Here is a 25,517-nt window from a genome sequence, read left to right as displayed (position 1 = left end):
TCTCTTTTTCTTTGTAGCAATTGAAACTCAGAGCACCAGTTCTGAAGAACTTGTTCCCAGCCCGCCTTCCCCGCTTCCTCCTCCTCGTGTTTACAAGCCCTGCTTCGTTTGTCAGGACAAATCTTCTGGATATCACTATGGCGTCAGTGCTTGTGAGGGATGTAAGGTGAGTCTCCAGGCCTCCCTGGTAAACTTTGCTGGTAAAGTGGGTTGAACAGGTTGCGGGGGAAACCTGGACCAAGTGGTCTTTTCCATCCATGGCCTCTGTTGTCCTGTCTGAGGGCTATTTCATTGTCTCCCTTCTGTTTCTTTTGTATCGTTAGCAAAACTTCAAAAGGGCTTCTCTCCCCCTATCATTTAGTTCACACTAGCTCTCGTCTGTGTTCAACTTTTCCATCGTCCCTTAAGGCTTGGTACTTCCACGCTGCTTATTATGGATCACTTAGTTGAAGCCGTGTTGAATTGTTGCAGACCCAGGGTTGCCGTTATGCAAACTCTCAGGCTCCTTTCAGTTGCTGCTGTTGTTGTTGTTTATATAATTTGCACTACGCACAGACCCTGACAGGGCACATCAATAAAAGCACAACTTCAAGTGTTGTGCCAGCAGGAGAAGAAACACTTAGATGCAATAATGGCAAAAGTCAGTGGCTCGACGCAGCTAAAGTAAAATTTTGTTCTTAAGGCCACATATCACAGTGGAAGCTAAACATTAAACCTTCGTAGGAAACAACGTTTGCCTTTTTGGGTTTCAAACTTGATTAAGGATACCACACTTTCATCTTTGAGTGTTGTCTGTAGGAAAACTGGATTCAGTCCTATATGAATCCCATTCAACTCCATGGGACTTCCTTGGGAGTAGGCATGGATAGGATTGTGCTGTAAGGATCCGGTCTTCTAGCCAATGATTCCATATAGCAGCTGTGAGTGTTATATGGCATCAGAAACACTAGCTAGAATATATTGCATGGGTGTGTCTGTCTGTCTGTGATTAATGTGCATGGACCTTTTGAAGTTGACATTGATTTGCTGTTGTCCTTGATGCCCAGTTGGGCTGGGTTAAAAAGTCAATATCTTACTGTCTCTTCGATCAACGGGTAGTTGTAATCTCACAGAGATCACTTGGGTGTGGGTGGGTATCTAGGTAGATAGATAAACAGACAGATATATTTGGACTGAAACAACCAATTTTTCATCAGTTTATGACACCTGATGTGTCCAGCAGTACCATCCTATGCATTGTAAGCTTCATTGAGTTAAGTAGAATTCACTTCCAACTAAATAGGCATCGGATAGCAGCCTGGAACATACATCAAAAAATAGCATATATTTATCCTTTATCGCCTGCACCAACTGAACCTTGCAGAGATTCCTTTTACCTCTTGCGTGATGCATGTCCATTTTGCATAATTCTTCGTGTTCTTCTGCCTATGATTTGCATCCATTTCTTGTTTTGTTCCTTCTTCGCCAACACTGTATGTAGATGGATAATTCTTGGAGCCTGGAGGTTGCTCTGCACTTTAGTGTATTCCTGCCCATGCCTCTTTCTTCCAAATTGAATTTTATAAAATCCTATGCTTCTGTGATGCTTTTGCAGACCGTGAGCTGTAGTAATCCCATCTCCAGTCAAGTAAACTCCCTTAAAAGCTGAAAATGCAGAGACACTTCCTTGGTTTTGATTTACGCAAGCAGTTCTATTACCTCCTTGGCAGCCTTGCTGTTTCATTGACATGCACCTGTAATCATTCTCAGGAGCTAGTCCAACGCCTGGCAAAGTCAATTGAAACACTCTCATTGACTTCAGATAAGGATATGAGCAGCTTCTTCCGCTTTATCATGACCCAAATACTCCATAGCTCAGGATCTTCGCAAAAGCACTTGTCAGCAAATTGGTCTTCTCTCATCTTGATTAACTCAACCTCTTCTGTATCATTTCCCCCCATCCCCTCGCCCTGAGATCTTGTCATAAGTCGCTTTGTCTTGCAGTAATCCCTCCGAACTGAGAATTTCCTTCTTTTGCTCCACCAAACACTTTCCCCTTTGGCCTTCCTTAACCCCATCTTCCTCGGCAATAATTCTTCTTCAGCTGTTCCCTACAGCCTATTCTCATCTGAATTTGTGCAACTCGCTCTTCCGAGCATGGAATATTTTAAAACCTGCAATAAAACGCCATATGGTGTTAATGAGGCTGTGTGAATAATGGCTAGGAATGAATTGTATTATTTTTCAATCCATGACATTAATATGCCTGCAGTTTACCAGGATGTATTGAAAATGTTGGACACCAGATTGCTTAAATATCCAAATTAGATCATTGGGAAGAAGTGAATTGGTGGGTTATTAGTACATCTTCAAGGTTAAAAACTGTCTTAAGTTAGGATTCCCAAGAGCATGGTAGATTTTTGAAAACTTCAGATTCATGTTCATTCCTAGGGAATCAGCAGAACTGTGCTTTCTTGTGGGCCCTGTTTATTTGCTATTTTTCCTATTATGTTTATTTCCTGCCTTTCCTCCAAAGATCTCAAGGTGGCCCACAGGATTCTAACAACGACCCTCTGAGGTAGATTAAACTGAAGAACATTTACTTCCTCAAAGTCATTGCTCCCCAAATAGCTTCATGCCTGAGTCAGAATTTGAACCCTGGTCTCCCAGATGCAAATGCTCTACCACTGAGCTATGACCTTTGCATTCAGGTCCATTGTTTACATAAGCCAGTAAGGTTAAAGGTAAAGGACCCCTGGACGATTAAGTCCAGTCAAAGGCGACTATGGGGTTGTGGCACTCATCTCGCTTTCAGGTTGAGGGAGCCAGCGTTTGTCCACAGACAGCTTTCCGAGTCATGTGGCCAGCAGGACTAAACCGCTTCTGGCACAACGGGACTCCATGATGGAAGCCAGAGCACACAGAAACGCCGTTTAGCTTCCGCCACCTATTCATCTACTTGCACTGGTGTGCTTTCGAACTGCTACCGGTAGGTTGGCAGGAGCAACGGGAGCTCACCCTGTTGTGGGGATTCAAACCACCAACCTTCTGATCAGCAGGCCCAAGAGGCTCAGTGGTTTAGACCACAGCACCACCTGCGTCCCTATATGCATGTAACATGGTTCATGAATCCCTACCGTTCATGAGCTGGGTGCTGGTGCATGCAACCCAAGTGCTCCGGCTTGGCACAAGCCTAACAACAACAACAACAACAACAACAACTTATATGCTGCCCATCCGACTGGGTTGCCCTAGCCATTCTGGGTGGCTCCTATTATGTAAGCACAAGCATATCCATTTAGTGTTGGAAAGAATAGTACCATACTAATGTAATTCAGCCCGTTGAGTAAACAGGCGCTAGAACATCCCAGGGTTTGGAGAGAGAGAGAGAGAGCGTGTGTGTGTCCAGCAAGGACAGGTCCCGGGGTTTGGAGAAGCGCTGCGCAAGTGCTTCTCCGAACCCCAGGACCTGTACTTCCTGTCGGTGGCAGGAGGACAGGTATGAAGGAGGAGAAAGCAGCCCTTTCTCCTCCTTCCTTCCTCTCCCCCAGCCGCCGACAGGAAGGAGACATCCCGGGGTTCAGAGAAGCACTTGCGCAGCGCTTCTCCAAACCCCGGGACCTGTCCTTGCTGGACACACACACGCTCTCTCTCTCCCCCCCCCCCCCGCCAACGCTCAGTCCGGCCGTCAGGAAAACGGTAGGTGGGGGGTGGGGAGAGCGTGTGTGTGTCCAGTCTCTGCATCCAATCCCTGTGTCCGTGGGGCACATGTGCAGTAGTGCGGACACAGGGACTGGATGCAGAGACACTTGCACTTTATTATATAGGATTCTAATATGCTAAGGAGATTCTGAGTAAACATTAGGAAGAACTTTCAGATGGTAAGCGCTGTTCGACAGTGGAGTGGACTCGGCTGGAGGTGGTGGACTTTTCTTCCTTGGTGGTTTTTAGGCAGCGGTTGGGTGGCCGTCTCATGGATGCTTCAGTTGAGATTCCTGCATTGCAGGGGGTTGGAATAGATGCCCTGTAGGATCCTTTCCAACTCTGTGATTCTGTGTCAAGCTAATATTCTAGATAGAGACGGCGTGTTCCAGAGGCTGTTTTATTCTGGTCCGCTTTTTGACCTTCAGTTGGGGGGGGGGGATTAAAACGCTGGTCTCAGCAGTTGTAAGGCTTTTCCTGAAAGCCCCACTCTTTGCTACTGACTTTACTCTTCATTGTAGCAGCCTGCAAAAGACTGGGGCAGGGGGGTGGCGGCTTTGGGTGTAGTGGGTCTGCTTTTCCAAATAATGCCAGCATTGTGCTGGTGAATAGGAACAACCAATGCTCTGGCAGATTCAGCTGTCCGTTAGAGCCTTGTCCCTTGTTCTAAGCAGTTAGAAGGCGACATTCCTTTGGTCGCAACACACGGCCTGGATTTCTGGCACAAGCTGTGTATGTAGCAAAGTTGCCTAGAGCAATTTAAGACAAAAAAAGAGGAAGAAAACGGCAGGAAGCACAAAGGGTGCTCAAATTTTTATAGTGGGAGCCAGCAAATTTGTTTGCACAGCAGAGGTGCCGCTCTGTCTCTTGTAGATGCTAGGGGACAAAACGCCCATAAATTCAATCCACAGTTGTTTCCCACATCAGTGTCAATCTTGAAACAAAAAAGCACAATCCCCAATTAAATATTTTGTTAATAAAGCTTCACCTAGGAGAGATGTCAAAAGCAACTATGTTGCCGCATTCTGAGTGAAAGGGCTGTGCAAATTTACATGTCTGTCTGTCTTTGCTGCCTTTCTACGCAGCCAAATAAGTACCCTTTTGGGGTAAGTCGTGTATACCAGGCATCCCCAAACTGCGGCCCTCCAGATGTTTTGGCCTACAACTCCCATGATCCTTAGCTAACAGGACCAGTGGTCGGGGAAGATGGGAATTGTAGTCCAAAACATCTGGAGGGCCGAAGTTTGGGGATGCCTGGTGTATACTATATGGAAATGATAGGAAATAAAAGTAATTAAAAGAGGACTGATTGGTTGGGTCACCTGATCATGCTGCAACCAGTCACTATCGGGGACTGGCTGGGCAATGAGGTGTGGTGGGAGGCGCTAGCTGGGGAACCCCTATGGGAAAGCCCAGTGGAGGAAGGCTCAGAGCTTGGGGATTGATGGTGGGTCATTGAGGAGAGGTCAGAGGGAGAAGATTGGGAGGAGGTGCTGAAAGGATAACAGGGGTTAATGAACAGGAGGAACCTGTGACAGGGAGCAGTTCAGAGGAGGGGGATCAAGAGATTGTTGAAGAATCCAGGGGGGTCTCCCTCTCCTGCTGTGAGAATCTCCCCCCCCCCCCCCGGTCTCAAAGAACATGCAAGATTTGGAGAGCAGAACAGAGGTGGGCAGACACAGTTTGAGACTGCTGAGAAAGCATCCAAGAGAGGAGGAGTCTTAGAAAGAGCTAAGGGCAGGGCTTTCAGTCCTGGCAACTGCTCTATAGGGGCAGGACCTGATGGGAAGGTCTTCCTTATCTGTGAAGATGCTTTCGTGGAAGTCTAAAGTTTTGAACTCTAAACCAAATTCTGTCCCATCAGCTATTCCTCATCCATGCCAGGAAACTATGAAAAGAAAATCAAAATTCTGAACTAGAATACCACCCCAATGTCCTTGTCATATCTACAGACCGGTCATTTTGCCTCTGGCTACAGTTCCCTTCCAAGCCAACAAAATTGAATTCCATATTGGACTACTAAATATTCCAAGGACATTCTCCCTGGCTTGAAATACGACCTCAGGCTTTCCGTTTGTAGGGAAGAGCCATCAGTTTCCATATGCAGTCCTGACAGATTAGGAAAGGGTACAGCATAGAATGATCATAATATTCTGTTCTTTGCCTTATCATTGCACATTTCCAGTTGCTAGACTTGTATGTCCTGATATCACTCTTTAAGAATAGCTTTCACCCTACTTTGACAGCATTTGGCCTCGTGTTTCAGGCTGAAGTTTTCTGTTTACAAAGCAGAAAATGCTGTATTTCTTGGTGCAGTTCAAAGATGGTGGCAGGCTGTAGTAGTAGTGGTGTTGTGTTGTGATGTTTTGTTTTGTTTTGTTTATACCCCGCGCATCTGACTGGGTTTCTCCAGCCACTCTGGGTAGCTCCCAACAAAATATTAAAAACACGATAAAACATCAAACATTAAAAACTTCCCTACACAGGGCTGCAGTCAAATAGTTGTCTATTTCCTTGACATCTGATGGGAGGGCGTTCCACAGGGTGGGCGCCACTACCGAGAAGGCCCTCTGCCTGGTTCCCTGTAACCTCACTTCTCGCAGTGAGGGAACCACCAGAAATCATCGTAGTGCTTTAAAATCATCAGGCCTGACTTCGTCTTCCTTGTTTCTAGAAACAGGTCTCATGGATAAAATTTGCCAATGCTTTGAGAAAAGTTCTTCCATGTCAAGGCTGATGATACCTTGAAAAGAAAAGGGAAAAATGAAGTTTATGACATGGGTCTCCTGATGTCACCTATAATTTACCCAGTCCTCTAAATGCTACCTGTGTTCCCGCTTGTTCAGTTCTTCTTCATGATTACTTACTGACCAGAGGTCTGTCATTTCATTTTGCTCTTTCTTACACATCTGTAAACAAAGTCCAGCTTTCCTAAGGAAACCCTTGTTTGTTTAAATCAAGGATGGAGAACATGGGTGTCTGCAAGAATTTTTCCAGAGAGGTGAGGTTTTTTCCAGGGGTGGGTGGGTACAAAGTAAAAAAAATAAATGATGTAATTTCTTCCCTAAATAAGAAGGATTGTATCTGTACATTTTGTCTCATGATCAGGTTCTACAGATACTAGAAACCATTCAGAAATCAAATGTGGGCCCAGGAGCTCAAGATTTGCAAAGCAACATTCTTTGCAGCCACATTTATTTTTTTCTTCTGATCATTAAAGATGGACTCCTTTGCCCCCTGAATCTAAATCATGTTGGGGCAGATGTACATTTACAGCTTACTTTCCCTGGCAGTGAAGAGGACCCTTAAAGTAGGAGTGGATGTCATTTGCTGTCATTTCCCACTGCCCGATTAGTTTAGAAAAAGCCATAGGCTGCAATTCTCAAGTCACAGTGATAGTGCAAGCCCCATTAGTTTTAATGGGGCTTGTGACAGAACAGCACTTTGAGGAGTGAGGCTGTTAACATAAATAGCTTCCCTCATGAACAGGCATGGCAAATTTGTTTGGGTTTGAAATCCATCTTAAATAGCCACAAATCTAAATGTGGGAAATGTATTTGGTAGCTTTCTACTGAATAAATGAGACTAAATTTACATTAGGGAGTAAGTGACCATCATTGTGCATGCATCAGCTCACACTAAAATTTCCGCCTTAAAAAAGATATAAGTACCAGAGAAGCGTAAGTGATAAAGCTGCTTTTGCTTCCATTTTCACACACTTGGATCCCATTCTACCTCCTGAGAAGTCTGAACACATGAGGCTTCTGTGTGGTCTCCCATTCTGGGACTACTGGGAAGACCCAAACCAGCAGAAGTGGAATTACTTTAGACCAGGGTTCCCCAAACTTGGGTCTCCAGGTGTTTTTGGACTGCAGTTCCCATCATCCCTGACCACTGGTCCTGCTAGCTAGGGATGATGGGAGTTGTAGTCTAGAACAGGCATAGGCAAACTCGGCCCTCCAGATGTTTTGGGACCACAACTCCTGTGATCCCTAGCTAACAGGACCAGTGGTCGGGGTGATGGGAGTTGTAGTCCCCAAACATCTGGAGGGCCGAGTTTGCCTATGCCTGGTCTAGAAACAGCTGGAGACCCAAGTTTGGGAAACCCTGCTTTAGACCATTTCCCCAGACTGCAGTCCTATGCACATTTACTTGAGTGAACTCGAGTCTGTACAATGGGACTTAAGGCTAAATATGCATAAGATAACACTCTCGGTCCTTTATTCTAAGTAGTGAGAGAAGTAGCAGCCAACATAGTGCCGTCCAACTTTTGCTGGTTGGTTCTGCTGGTACGTGGAGGCAACATCTGGAGGGAACACTCCACAAGGGAGGGTGTTTGAAAAAGGGTGAGAGGATGTCTGCTCTGCAGGCAAGGGGTACCATAACTGGGCTCCTAAGTCCCACAGGGGTGCCTCAGGAAAAGAATGTAGTTGTTCAAGGGAGCTGTGGAGCCAAACAGGTTGAAAACCTCTGACATAAAGTATTCAGACTGGGCTGTCAGAAAAAATATACAATGCTTTTAAAGAAGCAATTGCTGCCACCAATGAAACTGGGAAGGGTTCTAAGGCCATCTCCGACCAATTTTAAGTCTATCATTCTAAATGAGAAAGATTATTCAAAAGTGGGAAACATTTGAGACAGTTGCCAATCTTCCCAGGAGTGGACGTCTCAGCAAATTCATTCCGAGGTCAGTCCGTGCAATGCTCAGAGAAATTGGAAAAAACCCAAGAGTTACATCTCAGGCCCTACAGCAGGGGTCCCCAAACTAAGGCCCGGGGGCTGCATGTGGCCCAATCGCCTTCTAAATCTGGCCCGCGGACGGTCCAGGAATCAGCATGTTTTTACATGAATAGAATGTGTCCTTTTATTTAAAATGCATCTCTGGGTTATTCGTGGGGCCTGCCTGGTGTTTTTACATGATTAGAATGTGTGCTTTTATTTAAAATGCATCTCTGGGTTATTTGTGGGAGATAGGAATTCGTTCATAATTTTTTCCAAAATATAGTCCGGCCCCCCACAAGGTCTGAGGGACAGTGGACCGTCCCTCTGCTGAAAAAGTTTGCTGACCCCTGCCCTACAGGCTTCATTTAGCATGTTAAATGTTAACGTTCATGAAAATACAATTAGAAATAGACGGGACAAGTATGGTTTGTTTCGAAGGGTTGCCAGCAGAAAGCCTCTTCTCTCTAAAAAGAACACGGTGGAAGCACGGATTAGGTTTGCAAAGTTGCATCTGAACAAACCACAAGATTTCTGGAGCAACGTCCTTTGGACAGACAAGACCAAAGTGGAGGTGTTTGGCCATACCACATAGCACCACATTTGGCAAAAACCAAACACAGCATATCAGTACAAGCATCTCATACCAACTGTCAAGCACAGTGGTGGAAGGGTGATGATTTGGGCTTATTTTGCAGCTGCAGGACTTGGGAACCTTGCAGTCATTGCGTCAACCATGAACTCCTCTGTATACTGAAGTACCGTATTCTACAGTTAAATGCAAGGCCGTCTGCCCCACAGTTGAAGTTTGGCTGAAACTGGGTCATGCAGCAGGACAAGGATCCCAAGCGCACCAGCAAATCTACAACAGAATGGCTGAAAAAGAAAAGAATCAAGGTGTGGCAATGGCCCAGTCAAAGCCCAGTTGAAATGCTGTGCGGGACCTTAAGAGAGCTGTGCATAAACAAATATCAGCAAACCTCAATGAACGGAAGCAATGTTGTAAAGAAGAATGGGCCAAAATTCCTCCACAACAATGTGAGAGACTGTCCTACAGAAAATGATTCCTTCAAGTTATTGCTGCTAAAGGTGGTTCTACAAGCAATTGAATCATAAGGTGTACTTACAGTAGTTTTTGGCTTTTCCATTTTGGTTTTATTTTGGTTAAATAAATCATGACATGGTGTAATATGTCATGTGTTATTATTCATCTGAGCTTGTATTTACCACTGTATTCCGCTCTGGTCAAACCTCATCTGGAGTACTGTGTCCAGTTCTGGGCACCGCAGTTCAAGAAGGATATTGACAAGCTGGAATGTATCCAGAGGAGGGCAACCAAAATGGTCAAACGATGCCTTATGAGGAACGGCTTAGGGAGCTGGGTATGTTCAGCCTGGAAAAGAGAAGATTAAGGGGTGATATGATAGCCATGTTCAAATATATAAAAGAATGCCATATAGAGGAGGGAGAAAGGTTGTTTTCTGATGCTCCAGAGAAGTGGACACAGAGCAATGGATTTAAACTACAAGAAAGAATATTCCACTTAAACATTAGGAAGAACTTCCTGACAGTAAGAGCTGTTCAGTAGTGGAATTTGCTGCCAAGGAGTGTGGTGGAGTCTCCTTCTTTGGAGGTCTTTAAGCAGAGGCTTGACAGCCATCTGTCAGGAATGCTTTGATGGTGTTTCCTGCTTGGCAGGGGGTTGGACTGGATGGCCCTTGTGGTCTCTTCCAACTCTATGATTCTACATAATTTTAAGACCTGCTAAGGAACACATGGTTGTTTATTATATCTTCATATGTAAGACCACAGAATTCAAAGAGGGTGCACTTTCTTTTTCCCATGACTTTATCTGTGCTTTTAAATGCAAGGTTGTTGGGTTTTGCTTGTTTGCACAAATTGCCAATGTGGATCAGGACTCCAGGATGGGAGTGACATATAGGAGGAATTAACTCTTTAGCTCCCACTGTAGTCCTGGTCTAGTTTGGGCTCCCCCACACTACAGTGGGCATTTTGTTTTTTTGAGGGGGCTTCAGTTGAAGTTTTCCCATCCCACACAAATTGCAGGAGTGGAGAGCCTGATCCAGATCAAACCCATAGCGAAGGTCACAAAGTTAGGATCCCAGTTCAGAAGAGGCCCCCAGCATTGGAAATTTGTGTAAAAATTCCCTGCACTTTTTAAAGGCACAAATATATAGGCAAAGTAACATGTAGTTTGGACCTGAGGTCCTTAAGACACGTACAATGAGGTGATTGTTTACACATGTAGCATACAGGAACTCTTTAACTGTTTGATTACATTATTTTGGAGACATCTAACTTGCTTCTTTGCCTATTGATCTTGCATATATATCTCATTAGTTCCTTTACAGTCGATGAGTGCCGCAGGCTCTGCAGCGTACATGACCAGAACATGAGTTTGCTTGGCTGGTAGTGTGTGTGTGTGTGTGTGTGTGTGTGTGTGTGTGTGTGTGTGTGTGTTGTGTGTGTAAATACTGACTGGTAAAAAGGCAAGCACTTTCTGTTGCAAATTTAAAGGGTTTTTGAGGAAGCTTCCCAAAAAAACGTTGCAGCTAATGGGGTTGAAGCAGCATCTTCATTAAATGGATCCCACAAAACCACAAAATCCCAGTTTGCTGATTTGACTTCATAGCCTGTCTTCCGTCAGCCTGTAGGGCACAGTTTACTGAACTCCTGCAGAAAATCTGTTATAAGCCATACTTCTGCAAAAGACAAGGCAGCAGTTGGTATGTTTATGAGATAATGAACAGCAGCACCTCCATGCCACAATGTTGTTGTTGTTTAGTCCTTTAGTCGTGTCCGACTCTTCATGACCCCATGGACCATAGCACGCCAGGCATTCCTGTCTTGCACTGCCTCCCGCAGTTTGGTCAAACTGATGTCCGTAGCTTCAAGAATAGCAGACCCTATTTTCCAGGGACAGTCTCAGATTTACAGAAGCTGTTCTGGTTTATGATTTGATCCTGGAATGTCCCGCTTTTCCTTTGGACATCCCTATTTTCATTGGAGAAATGTGGAGGGTAAGCTATCCACCCCACCATTTTATTATTTCTTTACTTCTTAAATAGTTCTAAAAACAAAAAAATTGTTGGGTAGCTTACAAAGGAGCAATAAACTTAAGCATTTTTATCCCTCTTTAGTGCCAGTATAGTTTGATTAGAGTGCAGTGATTTCCCCCCCCCCCCCCGGAAGAAGCAAGAATTCATCGCTGCATTTGGTATTGAGGAGTATAAGGAAGTCAAAGTTTTTTTCAGATAAGTTACTTCTTTACTCTTCTTTTTGTTATAGGGTAAGATACTCTTTGGGACAATGCTCTGAAGACTGAGATTGTTCTGAGAATATTGGGCTGTTACTTCATCATAATTTGTATTGGCTGCCCTGAGAAATAGTGAATAAAATTATATTGGAGTGAAGGTGGGAGATGTCCAAGTCTTTAACAAATATACACATTTAAACCTGTCTTTTCCACAGCAGCCTTTAGCCTAAAATGATTGAAGGGGGGGGGGGGGAGACGACACCAAAGACAGGTTTTGAAAGAGCAACAGAAGGTGTCACGAGTTTCAAATAACTCCACAAATGCTCAGTGGCTTGAGGGCTTAAACAAGTTAACATTGAGAAAAGACCCTGGATCATAATGTAATTTGTTCATCTACATCTGCTTACCAAATTTTGCTTTGCACTCCTTTAAAAAAAACAAACGTGCTTTTGGAAGTATACTTAAATTCATTTAAAGCATTCTTGAACACAAAAGATGTAAAACTTCATAGTGCGCTGGGAAAATGTGCACTGAAGAAATGTTGCACTAGTTTGGAGATAATAATTTGGGAGTATGGAATGGAAATGCCATAATATCTGGGTGGGTGGGTGGGTGGGTGGGTGGGGGAGAGCAGCTACATAAATGGTTTGGGAAAGTGTCATTCTTTAGTAAGAAATACTGTGCTTAATTAATTCTTACTCCTGGGAGGTCAGCCTGGGGCACTCATTATTGTCTTAATTGGAGGTATAAATCCTGAGGCCCTGCAGGAAGAAAAACGAAGAGCAGTTAACAGTGGATAGTCTTCAGGAGAAGTGCTAGCTGGGTGTTGGGGCACAATGGTGGATTGTGACAGTTTACGAGTTCAGTGGGTTAGAGGTCTAGCCCTACCTAAATTAGGTTAGAGTGTCTTGAATTTTTTTTAAAAAATAAAAGATGATTCATCGCTGTATTTGGCATGCAGAGGTCTAGGGGTCTTCCTTCTTTCTTAGATCAGAGCTTCTTTCAGATCTCTGCTCCTGATATTAAATCAGTGAAGTTTCCCATCTGGTGTTTCCAACGAGGTTCAAGTATTTTTGCAGATTTTGCAAAGAAAGAAGTGTGTTCTTCTTGTTGTTTTACTCCTTTTATCGATACTTATTTGAATTTTGGGGGGGAAATTGAAGAACCAGTATGTTCATGAACTCATTTTTCTCCTCCCCCCCAACCCCCCCCCCACATTCTTACTATTGTAGACATATATCTCAAAATTCAAATGGATATTAGTTAAAGCCTTGATTTAACTCAGAGTAGTTCACGTCCTACTCTTGGCAATCGTTTGCCACTGCATTTATGATTGGTCCTTGTTAGGCAAAGCTATGCTACAGCCGCACGATGCTCTCCTGCAATTGTGCATCGCAGGGGAAGAATGATAATGTGGAGAAAGTGACCTTTCCGTGGAAAGCATCTGCCTTCCCTTTTAATCTCTGCACAGGGCTTAGAAAATTGTAGGTGTTATAAGTTATAAATGATAATAAATTACTGTTACTCTGAATGTGGACTTAGAAGTGAGGTGGAAGTGGAAATGGCATAATATGCAATATGCGTATATGCTTCGTTTGACCATAAAGTTGTGAATTTTATACTTTGGAGTGAGAGAAGATTTCTAGGTTGGCAGCAGACTCCCATTTCTAGTCAGATTCAGGTGGGGGCTTTCATTTTACATTACACGAGAGAGTAGTTCATTCATGCCAGCATAGCAGTCTCGTGAAATGAGCAAGTTTGGATGGCCCACTAAGGTTTAACTTTACAAATGTGTATACAAGGCGCTGCTTCTGATTGGCTGCAGGAAGCGTTCAGGATCCAAGGTACGACTTTACTTAGGGCTGCTGTAAATGTACCACTTTTGAACCTGGAGGAGCCCATAGCATCCTGCGCTCCTCCCGTACCCTCTGGAGCAGGCATGTCAAACCTGCGGCCCTCCAGATGTTTTGGCCTACAACTCCCATGATCCCTAGCTAGCAGGACCAGTGGTTGGGGAAGATGGGAATTGTAGTCTAAAACATCTGGAGGGCCGCAGGTTTGACATGCCTGCCTGGAGTGAAAATTCCTGCCACTTGTCTTGGTTACATACTGTGTTGCAAGAAACAGGCTGTGTTTAAGGATTAACGATCTGGTTAACCGGAATTTCAGATAAGTGAAAGAAACTCTGCTTACCTAACACAACTATCGTTAGCATTGCTGGCAGCTTGGCCATCCATGGCAAACACCAGCAGGGAACAGGAAGGTTAAATTTGTGCTGCAGAAAGAAAGAGGTGAGGGCAGGGAAGAAGAGCAGTATCCTGAGATCTGCTTCCTATTGCTTAACTTCTATATTTCTATATCTACCCAGCACCCAAGATATCACACATTGCTTCACCTTTGGATGCCACAAATAACGCTTATTTTTCAGATGCTGTTAAATGTTGGATAGATGGTGCTGGATTTTAAGTGAATCGCTACCTGGTTTTGATTTTAGAGGCTCTTATGCCTTATCAGCTGCCTTATCAGCCTATTATGGAATAGATGACAAGGTAGAAATTTGCACTTAAGAGAAATCTAGCTCTTGAATCACTTAATTTATCCTTTTGGCGTTATATATCCTTCCCAAGCAAGGAGGAGAAGGAGGCAGCAGTAGCAGCACACTAGATTTAATGTGGTGCAATTTCAGTGCAGAACTCAGTGTGGTAGAACACAGTGCATATATTCTTTCCATGTGACTGTTGCTGTGATCTGTACTGAACTTAACACCACTGCTTAAATTAAATGCAGTCAGAAGGAATGCTATAGGCAAAGGCAATGTGCACTTCTCCGGAAGTTGTTTGCTACAAATATAGTATTGACAGTTCACAACCGAACCTTGTCAATGTCTATGATACAATTCAGTTTTGTTCCCTGTTGCAGAGCTGGTTAATGCACTTGTAATTGTCTTTCTGCCAGCTGGCCAAGAGAGGCACGGGAGCTTGTTTCTTGTATCATTCGTAAAAAGAAATTAAAAAAATGACTCGTATTTGTAGTACAACTGTGTTGGAGCATTTCTCCTGCATCATACCAAATTAGGGGGTGAATGTTATTTCAAATGCCTTCCAAAGAATATGTTAGCAGTGCGTGGCCTCAGGCCTAGGAAGTCACAGCAAATAGAGTCAAAAGATGGGCACTGATTTCATTAGGACTGACTTCGGTGTACGTAAGACTGCTTTGGAAAAGAGAGAGAAATGCATAATTTCTTGGTGCTTTAAAAAGGAGGAGGAGGAGAAGAGGAGGAGGAGGAAGAAGAGGAGGAAGAAGAGGAGGAGGAAGAGGAGGAAGAAGAGGAGGAGAAGAGGAAGAGGAGGAAAAAGAGGAAGAAGAAGAGGAAGAGGAAGAGGAAGAGGAAGAAGAAGAAGAAGAAGAAGAAGAAGAAGAAGAAGAAGAAGAAGAAGAAGAAGAAGAAGAAGAAGAAGAAGGGGTTGGATTTGATATCCCGCTTTATCACTACCCGAAGGAGTCTCAAAGCAGCTAACATTCTCCTTTCCCTTCCTCCCCCACAACAAACACTCTGTGAGGTGAGTGGGGCTGAGAGACTTCAGAGAAGTGTGACTAGCCCAAGGTCACCCAGCAGCTGCATGCGGAGGAGCGGAGACGCGAACCCGGTTCCCCAGATTACGAGTCTACCGCTCTTAACCACTACACCACACTGGCTGGAAAACTACCCGGTTATTTTTTCATAACAAAATGTTCTATGCTGTTTGTTGAGTGCTGCAGATAATAAGTGACCCTTGTTCTTGTTTTTTTAAAAAAATATGTAAAACAGTGAAAGTGAAGGAAGGGAATGACTGAAGATTTTAAAACCATAGCTATATACAGTACCATGTACATGGAGTTACTACAGGGTTTTTCCTGGAAAAACACAACAGGAAGCAGGCTGTTGTATCTTTAGCAACTGCACACAGGCAGAAGTTCTACAGATGTGGTTTCTCCCTGGCTTAGTGATGAAGTGATCATTAACGATTGACCTGTTTGGTTTTTTTAATGGTCTGGTCTCTTTAAAAGGCCAAGAAAAAAAGTGTTTGCACATATCATTTTTAAAATTATTAACATCTGGTGATATTGATATGAATAGGCCTACCATAACATTAAAAGCCACAATTTCTAGAGAGAAATGTTTTAAACTTCCGCGAGGCTCTGTAAATGATTTTGGAGTGGCCATTCTGGGGCAAACATTCTGAATCACAACAATACATCAAGAGGTTAAATGTATCGCTGAATGGAGACTTTTAGCACATTGTATGCATTAATTGGCGTTCCAGTGCCAGGGTGCCTGTGTTGTTAACAGCTGTTTTGTGATTTGCTACTACAATCAAACCTCGGTTTTTGATCATCTCCGTTGCTAAACGTTTCAGCTCCCGAACATCGAAAACCCAGAAGTAAGTGTTCCAGTTTTCGAATGTTTTTTGGAAGCCGAACGTCTGACGCGGCAGACAAGCAGGTTCCAATTGGCTCTTCTGATTGCAAGAGCCAATCAGAAGCCGTGCCTTGGAAATTGAGCGTTTCAGAAGTCAAAGGAATTGTACTTTTTTGCATTTCATTTTCTTCTGGCCTTACTGTTCACAACCCCTCCACCCTCAAATCATCTGCCTATATTCCTGTAACTCAGGATAACACTTCGTGCATCTAATGAAAAGGACTGTCGTCCACAAAAATGTATGCCATGATATTATTTAGTTACGTAGTTATTTATTAGACTTATTACTTGCTTGTTACCTGAAGGTCTCCAAGCAACTTACAATACATTTAAAAACACGATTATAAATACATCATGCCATAGAAGCAAAGCAAAACAGGCCCCATAACATCCGCAGGAAGCTTTGGCAGCATGCTAGTGACAAGATACCATCTCAGTCTTATCAAAGGCCTGGGAAGAAAGGTCGGTGCTTACCTGGCACAGAAAAGATGTCAGCAAAAGCTCTAAGCATTCCATGGACGTGGAGCCACAACTGAAAAGACCCTATCCTATGTCACCGTCCTCTGATTCTCCCTCCAAGTGGGAACTTGGAGAAGGGCCTGCTGTGAAGATCTAAGGCAGGCATCCCCAGACTTCGGCCCTCCAGATGTTTTGGACTACAATTCCCATCTTCCCCGACCACTGGTCCTGTTAGATAGGGATCATGGGAGTTGTAGGCCAAAACATCTGGAGGGCCGCAGTTTGGGGATGCCTGGTCTAAGGCTCTGTGTGGTTTCTCATTGGGCGAGGCCTAAGGTTTTAACCTTAGGATTTGTTTTGAAATTGGAGTCCTATAGCAACTTTTACGTAGCAAATGCCTTCATCGTGATTCAGGGCGAGCACCGTCAGGTTCGTAAAAGCATGTCTGATGTGGAAACATATCACCGGAACACACCCTGCAGTCTCCACTCCTTCTGCAGGTAAGTTGTGGTTTGTCTCGGGGGTCCTTCCCTGCATTCAAGTGTAGTCTGAAAGCCAACTTATGGGGCTTCCACTGCTGCAGTTCTCTCCCCACCCACCCTCCTGGGAGCATCATTACCAGGCCCGTCTTAACCACATCGAGCGCTGTGGTGCAAAGGTCCCTCCGCTGCCGCCCCCCCCTCAACTCACCGTGGACGCAGAGGAGGGACATGGCATGGGCGGGCCGGGCGCTGAGGGTGGGCTGGGCTCAGGGGCGCCACGGCAGGTGGGCCGGGCTGCCTGGTTGTCCTCCGGGGCACCAGCACTGCCTCCTCCTGCGCGGAGGCCTCTGCGGGGGGGGCAGTGCCACGCAGCGCCCGGCCTCTTGTCCTCCTCATGCCCCTGACCCGACCCGCCAGGCTGAGGCCGGGACTCAAACCTGCGGTGGGTGGGAGGGCAGCCGGGCTGTCTGGCGGGCGCAGTGCGGCGCCCCCCTGGTGGCCCGGTGCCCTGGCGCATTGCACCACCCAGCCTTGCCTTAGGGCCGGCCCTGATCATTACATTAAAGGCAAAATTCCTCCTAAGTTAGTGAGGAGAGAGGCCACACCGAGAGGAATTCTGCTTTCTGTGCAACTCTCCAAGATACAGGGGCCATTTCAAGATCTGGACCTGGCAACCCTAATCTATCTAAAGAGATAGATGGAGAATTTCCTTGAGCAAGTATTAACCGGTCTGAATTTAGACAAAGCTTTTTCCCTAATCTCCCTTTTGGCTCAGGTTGTTTAACTGTCCCATTGAGCAGGCAGACCACGTTGATCTAAATGAATCTTACATAAGCACATAAGCACTTGGGAAATGACCGTATGTATAGATTTGTATGGGTATTTTATGCTAATATTCTAATACATGACATTCAGGCATGTCTATTCTTTGTAAATGCAGAAAAGCTGTATTCGTCAGTAGTCCACGGGAGCCAAGTATGGAGGGCCATGGGGGCCAAGCCCCCCCCCCCAATTCCAAATAACAGGGCACTCACCCCGTGGCGTGTCCCGTCCACACAACATGTCAGCATGCCCCATGTCGCGTGTGTGTGACATCAGCATGCTGCGGCGTGTGCTGACATCAGAGCGCGCTGATGTCATGCGCACATGCTGTGCTGACGTCTTGTGACCCCAGACCCCCTCAATCATGGGGGCAAGGTGGCACAAGTGCAATAGTCTATCTAGAAGGGTGGATATTTGCCATCAATAGAAGTTTGCTGAGTGAGCTTCTCTCCTGAAAACGCTTGTTTTTTCACCAACCCACTTTCCCCCTTAAGTCACCTAACAGCAGCTAACTTGCAAGTCGAAAATCTCAGCTTGGAATTTGTTTATCTGCCACTGTCAATAAGAGGAGGCATGCCACATGCCGGACAACACATTCCTGTGATTTAAAAACAAAAGAAATCAAGCCCCTATCAGGCCATATTTCCTTTTGAGACGCAGCATGAGGATAACCGAGGGTTTTTAAATCATAGGAGTTGCCACGTAGAAAGTAGAAGTAATAGTGTTTTTTTTGGTATAGATGCACGGAGTTGTTTTATAATAGTGTTTGCTATTAAGGTAATGCATTCCATAGGATTTGAAATCCTTCAAAACGCTCTTGAATTCTGAGCAAAGGGGCATTTGGCTTAGCATCACAGAGGAAGTGATACACACAATGGCTTCCTTTGTACCCAGATGGCATTCTGAAGTCCTTTGTGACACTGGTTATTAAATCTGTTCAGATCTTCTTTAAGCAACCTATCCCTGAACTAAACTCTTTCATGTTTGACATAGCAATAGACAAGCATTACAAAAGTAAATAGCAACAAGGTTGGCCTCTTTTTTTTTCCTGGCATTGTGTTAAAGTAACATTGTCTAAATGGGTTACTTTGGCTTTAAATAATAGACCTAGTAACTGGCTTTATTTGCTTGCCGGGTACTTGTGGTTTCACATACCATTCTCCACTTTCAATGGGGCAGATAAGGTATCAACACAATTAAAAGTGAAAAATAATCTGTCTGCTTTGCCAGTGGTGAATGCTCAGAGAACACACACTGATACAATAGATTTTGAATAATTTATACCAGTCGTCTCCCCCCCCCCTTTCCTTCTCGCAATCTGTAAATGAGGACACCTAATGCGACATGGCCAGGATGATACTCTATCCATCTTTCGTTAAGATAAGAAGATGCTGAAAGGGGGGGGAGGAGGCAGGGGAGAGGGAGGAGCATTTCAGCCAAGTCTGGTTTTGTGATGAGCAAGGAGGTGGGTGGGTTTGGGGGGGGGCAGTAAAAAAAGCCCACAAGCTTCTATTCATCAGGATTTGCATTTGCAAACTGATAAAAGAAGCAGCAAAGTGAAAAATTCAAAATGCCAAATTAATTTGGCTCCTACCGCTGCTCCTTCATTCAGTAAATTAAATACGAAGCGCCGGCACTCTCCCGATGAAATATTTGGTGGGTGGCATGCTAGAAGGAACTACTGCTGTTTTCTTCTTTTCTCCTCCCACCTTCTGGTAGCACAATGAGTCAATGTGTCTGGCTGCTAACCAGAAGGTTGGTAGTTGGGGTCCACCCAGGGACAGCTGTGGACAGGATTCCTGCATTGCAGGGGGTTGGACTAGATGACCCTGGGCACCCTTACAGTTCTAGGTTTCTAAGCAGGCCATAGTAAAACAACACATTTTTGCTTGCTGATTTTGCATTGCATGGATAATTGCCTTGCAGAGTGTGTGTGTGTGTGTGTGTGTGCGCGCGCGCGCAGCTCCAGTGCTCCTATCAAAGAGGATTTATACGGGTGCTATAGCGCCCATTAACACTAATGAGAATTGTTCATGTAAATTCCTTATGCCTCACAGGCATAATCTATCCCTCGTCAGAGTGCTCAACACTAATAAATAGAGCAAAATGTGGGCAAATGGGTCCTTTAAAAAAAAGTAACATATGAGACTTCATACCCTGATGGCTATTAATTTAAAGGCATTATATCATTACAATTATTGTTATTATAGATAATAAATTATGTGTTCCCTCTTGGCATGGGCAGTTTTCCTGGAAGAGAATTTCAAATATACAAACCAATATTGTGGCCCCACCATGTTGCAAAAGTGGGTTGGGAGAAATTTGGGATTGGATGCTGCAAGGCAGAGTGAGCTGGGACCCCACCAGGTATGTGGAGGTACAATTTCTGGGAAGAATTGGCAGGCGGGAGAATAGTTCTAACACCTCTCATTGCTTACAGATTTTCTTGAGCAAATGGTGTCTTTTTAGTCCATTCCCACCCACTTTGCTTTTTTAGCCTATCCTGCCAGCTAGTCTCTGAAACCAGAAAAATGTCCTGGAAAATAGCTGAGGGGAGGCATTTGCAGGGGAGAATCAGCAGACATAGGAAGAGTTAAACACTCCCTTTTCCCACCTGTCAGTTTTTCACTTGCAAATACTTCTTCATTGCAGTACATCAGGAAATAAAAGCTTGGGAGCACATGTTTGCCTTGATCTCTTTAATAGTCCTGCCCTAATTAATTAATTAATAATACCCACCCCCTCACCCTAAGGTCCCTGGGCAGGTTTCAGCAATTTAGAATACAACATTTTTTTAAAAAAACCTTAAATTACAAAAAAAGTCACGAAAAATATCTTCTAATCTCAATAACATGTAATAAAAAGTAACCATTCATACAATTGCTATCTTGTATTCAGATTTTCAATCTTTATGCATTATAAACCTTAAAGGTCATTTTCTAAAAAGAGATTACTTTTCCCATGTCATGGGGTGCTTTAATAAGATACCCTCTCATCAACAGTGGGCTTTCAAAATAGTGGTTGGAGCCATTGAGTCTGCCCCTCAGCCTAGCCTACTTCACAGGGTTATTGTGGGGATTAAATGAGGATTAAATGTATGCCTCCTTGAGCTGCTGGGGGGCGGAGGAAGTGGGATATGAATTCAAGAAATAAAATACCGTAAATAAGGGCTGTCACATTCCCTTGCTTGGAATTAAGCCAAGGGGAACTGAGCAGCAGAGGCCAAGCGAGATTCTTCTACGCATTTTTACTTATGCTTAGTTGTATGGTGTTCCCCCACCATTCCATTCCATTCCTTTCTCCTGGCACCTTTCCCTTGTTTGTGCACTTTTCCTTCTTGCTTGCTGGCTGGCAACTTCAGATCATAGAATCGTAGAGTTGGAAGGGAACCCGAGGGTCATCTAGTCCAACCCCTGCAATTTAAGAATCTAAACTTGCAGCATTCATGAGAGGTGTTCATCCGACCTCCACTTAAAAAACCTCGAAGGAAGGAGAGTCCACCACTTCCCGAGGGAGTCTGTTCTACCGTCTAATACCTCTGTCAGAAAATCCTTCCTGGGGTTAATGTTGTGACAAGTACGGCATATTCAGTTCCGACAGTCAAGTGAGATACCTAGACTGTATCTCAGTGTAGAGGAGAGGTGGGTGAGAGATCCAATGGGTTCTATTCAATGTTAGTCATACTCTCAGTAGACCCACTGAAATTAATGGACAGGACTAACTCCCTTGCCTTACTCATATCCTATCCAGGAGGTGGTTCTGCCTGTCAGCTTCCTCCATCTCAGTGTTGCCCTTAGAGGGAGGAGGATGGGGGCGAATTAGCTCTGCCTGACATTGAGTTGTGTCAAACACTAGCCCTACCCATTGAAAGTTACTGAACCTGGCTTGCATCCATTAATTTCCATGGATTTGTTCTGAGGAGGAATAGCATTAGGTTAACCTATTGACTCTGGATCCATATACTCTTGGCCTCCCTTCTTTCTACCCTCCAAGGCCCACCAAGGGCAGGGCCGGCCCAAGACATTTAGCACCTGATGGCAAGTCACAAAATGGCGGCCCCATACATCTGGCTTAGGCGTTATTGGAAGAGATAGATATGGGGTGTTTCCACTCAGGGGTAAAATTCTCAATGTTCGAGAAGCGTCTCACAAACAGGTAAGGAAAAGCCATTTAAGAAGGTGGCTAATGAGTGTATACATCAAGCATCCCCAAACTTCGGCCCTCCAGATGTTTTGGACTACAATTCCCATCATCCCTGACCACTGGTCCTGTTAGCTAGGGATCATGGGAGTTGTAGGCCAAAACATCTGGAGGGCCGCAGTTTGGGGATGCCTGATCAAAGAACAAGGGAGGAATAAAGATCTACTTCGGGATCTCCTGCCCCCATGGATCCTGCCTCCTGAAGCGGTTGCCTCAGCTTGCCTCATGCATGAGCCAGCCCTCACCATAGGATGTGACCTTTATTCTTTTGTGCTAAACTAGAAGTTTGATTTTGTTTTTGTTTTTACAATTTATCTTATAAAAGGGAATCTTTTATTATTTTCAATACATAAGATATAAATAGAAACAAAAGCAAAAATTTAAAATATCAGAAATGACAGGGGGGCCGCATATCCATTTCCTTAATTTAAAGGCGCTACAGGTTTGTTGTATTCATAAAAATGATAAAGTCCCACCACACAGTATAAAAATGCTTTGGATCTTCTAAGTCTTTGGAAACCTTTATATTTATTGTGGGTCAGCTTTTCTGCAGTTGCCAGGTCCGTACACAGGAATATTTCCATGGAAGTAATTTTTTTATTTGAACCAAAGGGGCAAATGCATGTCTCCCTCTGTTGTTCATGAATTTGCAACCACAGGGAACAGGAAGACATCAGTACGCGCCTATCCAACCTCTTCCCGTAAGTGAGAGGGGCCTTCTCATTTTCCTTCTTGAGCAATTGTAATTGAGCAATTGTAATTAAATTAAATTAAAAGGGTTGCCTGGGTCTCGTAGCCTAAGAGGACAACTGTTGAACAGGTGACCTATAAATGCAAGTCAAATGGGTCGAGTATCCCTTCTTGTAATGATTATATAGTGGGTTTTGTTCCCCGTGTTCTGTGGATAGGGTGGCTCATTTCTTTTTTAAATGTTTTCTTGCCCGACTTCCCTATAATACCAGCAAGAGCACGAACTTGGTTCCAAAGATCCCCTTTGCACAAGCAAAGTTGGGCGTCTCCGATTACCATTAATTATCTACCCCACCCACAGCTGCAGCCTCCATATTTGTACTGCACACCTTTCTGGAGGGTCCCCCAGCTCTCAGCAGCATCTTTGATAGGGCTTCAGCAGGAAGGAGGAGACGAAAACCTCAAATGGTTCATGGAATTCAAGCCATGGTGTTTGTTCAGAAGGACTAAATCCTCAATTCAGACACAGATGCGCGAGAAGAAATTATTTTACCAGATAACCTTTCAGAATTAAGAAATATCTGAGAAGCCACATTTAATTTTGCTTGATACCTTCCTATAGATTTATTGTGTGTGTGTTGAATCTTGCTTAGTTGTGAAGCACTGAAAACAATCATTTTGGGATCCTGAAATGGCCAAACTAATCCCTAAAATTAGGAAGGTGCCAACACTGAGATGATGTTGTATTGTTTATGTCCCCCCCCCCCCGCAAAATGTGATCTCTTCCCCCTGCTTCCACTGCTTTGCACAACAGATATTTCACTCTGAATTTTTTTGCTGTTGGTTCAGACCTGTCACATGGCTTCTATTCCTTAGTCCATAGCCATCGTACTTCGGTTGAACTAACTGCCTCTTCATCTTTGCTGTGATCGTTCCCCTTTCTGGTTTTTAAAATAAGTGGCGTTATGAAAAGTAAAAGGCAGCAGTGTGGCTCCGTAATTTAAATACAGGCAGGCATCCCATTGCAGTTAACTTGTCTTGTTTGCTTTGCCAGCCGAGAGAATGCATTGTTTACAAAGTTTACTACTAAATTCAGAACTGGATCTTTCTATTGTTTTTTTAAAAAATAAAGTAAACTAACTAGGGTGTTATAATGTTAATGTTCTGCGATCGACATATAAAGCCTTGCAACCAGATTATCTCTGGGAATGTCTTTCCTTGTATCCCTCTGCCTGGTCGCTTCGATCCTCAGGAGAGATGCTCTTAATAGAGCTGTACACTTCAAGGCTTCGTTTTATGTCCACTCAGACGTGAGTGTAGTGGCCCTTTTCCTTTGGGATTTGCTCCCAATGAACATAAGGCAGGCACTTAAAGTATTAGCATTTCAGCACCTGGTTAAAACTCACCAGTTCATCCAGGCTTTCTTTCAGGAGTGATTTGTTTTGTGCTTTGTTCTTATGTATTTTGTACTTATTTATGAGTGTGATTTTATTGTTTGCTTTCTGCTGTTCACCGCCATGATATGATTCCCCCCCCCTTCCTCTTTATGTTGCTGGTATCCAAATGTCTGCCAACAAATAAACAAGATTTGCCCTGGTTCATACATTCAGCCAGGTGGCATTGAAAGAACCTAAGGGATGCTGCTGCCATGTGAATCAATGGCTGATCACCTGGAGGCGTCAACAAAATGGAAATTCATACAATGTACTTTTAGTTTAGCACTAATAATGCAGAGGTCCCGGGTTGCGCCGCAAGCTATCTGCTTGGTGGAGGGGGCGATTTTTGTTGTTCCTCTACTAAGCTCTTGCAGAATTGTTGTGGGCTCTTGCAGAATGCCTGCTCCCACCCCCCCACCCCCAAACACAGTATATGAACCTTTCTTTTTCCTTCTATTTTCTGGATCCTTGCTCTGTGTACTGGGCTACATTCCCCCTACTGGTAAATAGCATTGTTTATTTTTGATTAAACGGTATTTTCCATGTTGTGAAGTACTGTAATCATATTAGATGCTGAATATTTCATAAAGCCTCGAAGGTTATCAAACCTAGTCATAGTGTTGCATGCATTTCAGTCACTTCGCAGAGTAACTGGAAACATGACGAGAGGTTTCATTTCATTCCTTTTTCCCCTTCTGCTTGATTGCAGGGTTTTTTCCGCAGAAGCATTCAGAAGAACATGGTTTATACATGTCACCGAGATAAGAACTGTGTTATTAATAAAGTCACTAGGAACCGCTGCCAGTACTGCAGACTACAGAAGTGCTTTGAAGTGGGAATGTCCAAAGAATGTGAGTTACTTGTAGAAATTGTCTCATTTTACTCATCTATTTATATTTGGATTACAGTGGTGGTCACGGGGATGTGGCTTCCTAATCAGACATATTGGGGTCAGAAATTAGTGTGGATGCTACTTTGAATGTCTCTTCCTCCTTTTCCCGCCTTTTTTCATATAGCACATGTCCACATGGGGATTTGTCTAAACTGCGGCCCTCTTGATGTTTTGGCCTACAACTCCCATGATCCCTAGCTAACAGGACCAGTGGTCAGGGAAAATGGGAATTGTAGTCCAAAACATCTGGAGGGCCGAAGTTTGGGGATGCCTGGTCTAAACCACTGAGCCTTTTGGGCTTGCCGATCAGAAGGTTGGTGGTTCGAATCCCTGCGATGGGGCGAGCTCCCGTTGCTCTGCTCCAGCTCCTGCCAACCTAGCAGTTCAAAAGCACGCCAGT

At 44.2% G+C, this 25,517-nt stretch overlaps 1 protein-coding gene across 1 annotated transcript in view; it reads left to right on the top strand.

The window, feature by feature from the left end:
• The window catches only part of RARB (retinoic acid receptor beta), a 105,863-nt gene that overhangs the window by 32,881 nt on the left and 47,465 nt on the right, over positions 1-25,517 (top strand). The window contains exons 2-3 of the mRNA XM_035128838.2: positions 18-166; positions 24,935-25,076. Of these exons, the coding sequence (XP_034984729.2) occupies positions 18-166; positions 24,935-25,076 (291 nt within the window). The remainder of the gene's footprint in view (positions 1-17; positions 167-24,934; positions 25,077-25,517) is intronic.

Source organism: Zootoca vivipara, chromosome 12 (genome assembly GCF_963506605.1).
Source record: "Zootoca vivipara chromosome 12, rZooViv1.1, whole genome shotgun sequence".
Taxonomy (NCBI): domain Eukaryota; kingdom Metazoa; phylum Chordata; class Lepidosauria; order Squamata; family Lacertidae; genus Zootoca; species Zootoca vivipara.
The sequence above is the reverse complement of the archived record's forward strand: the minus strand, read 5'-3'. Positions and strand labels throughout refer to the sequence as shown.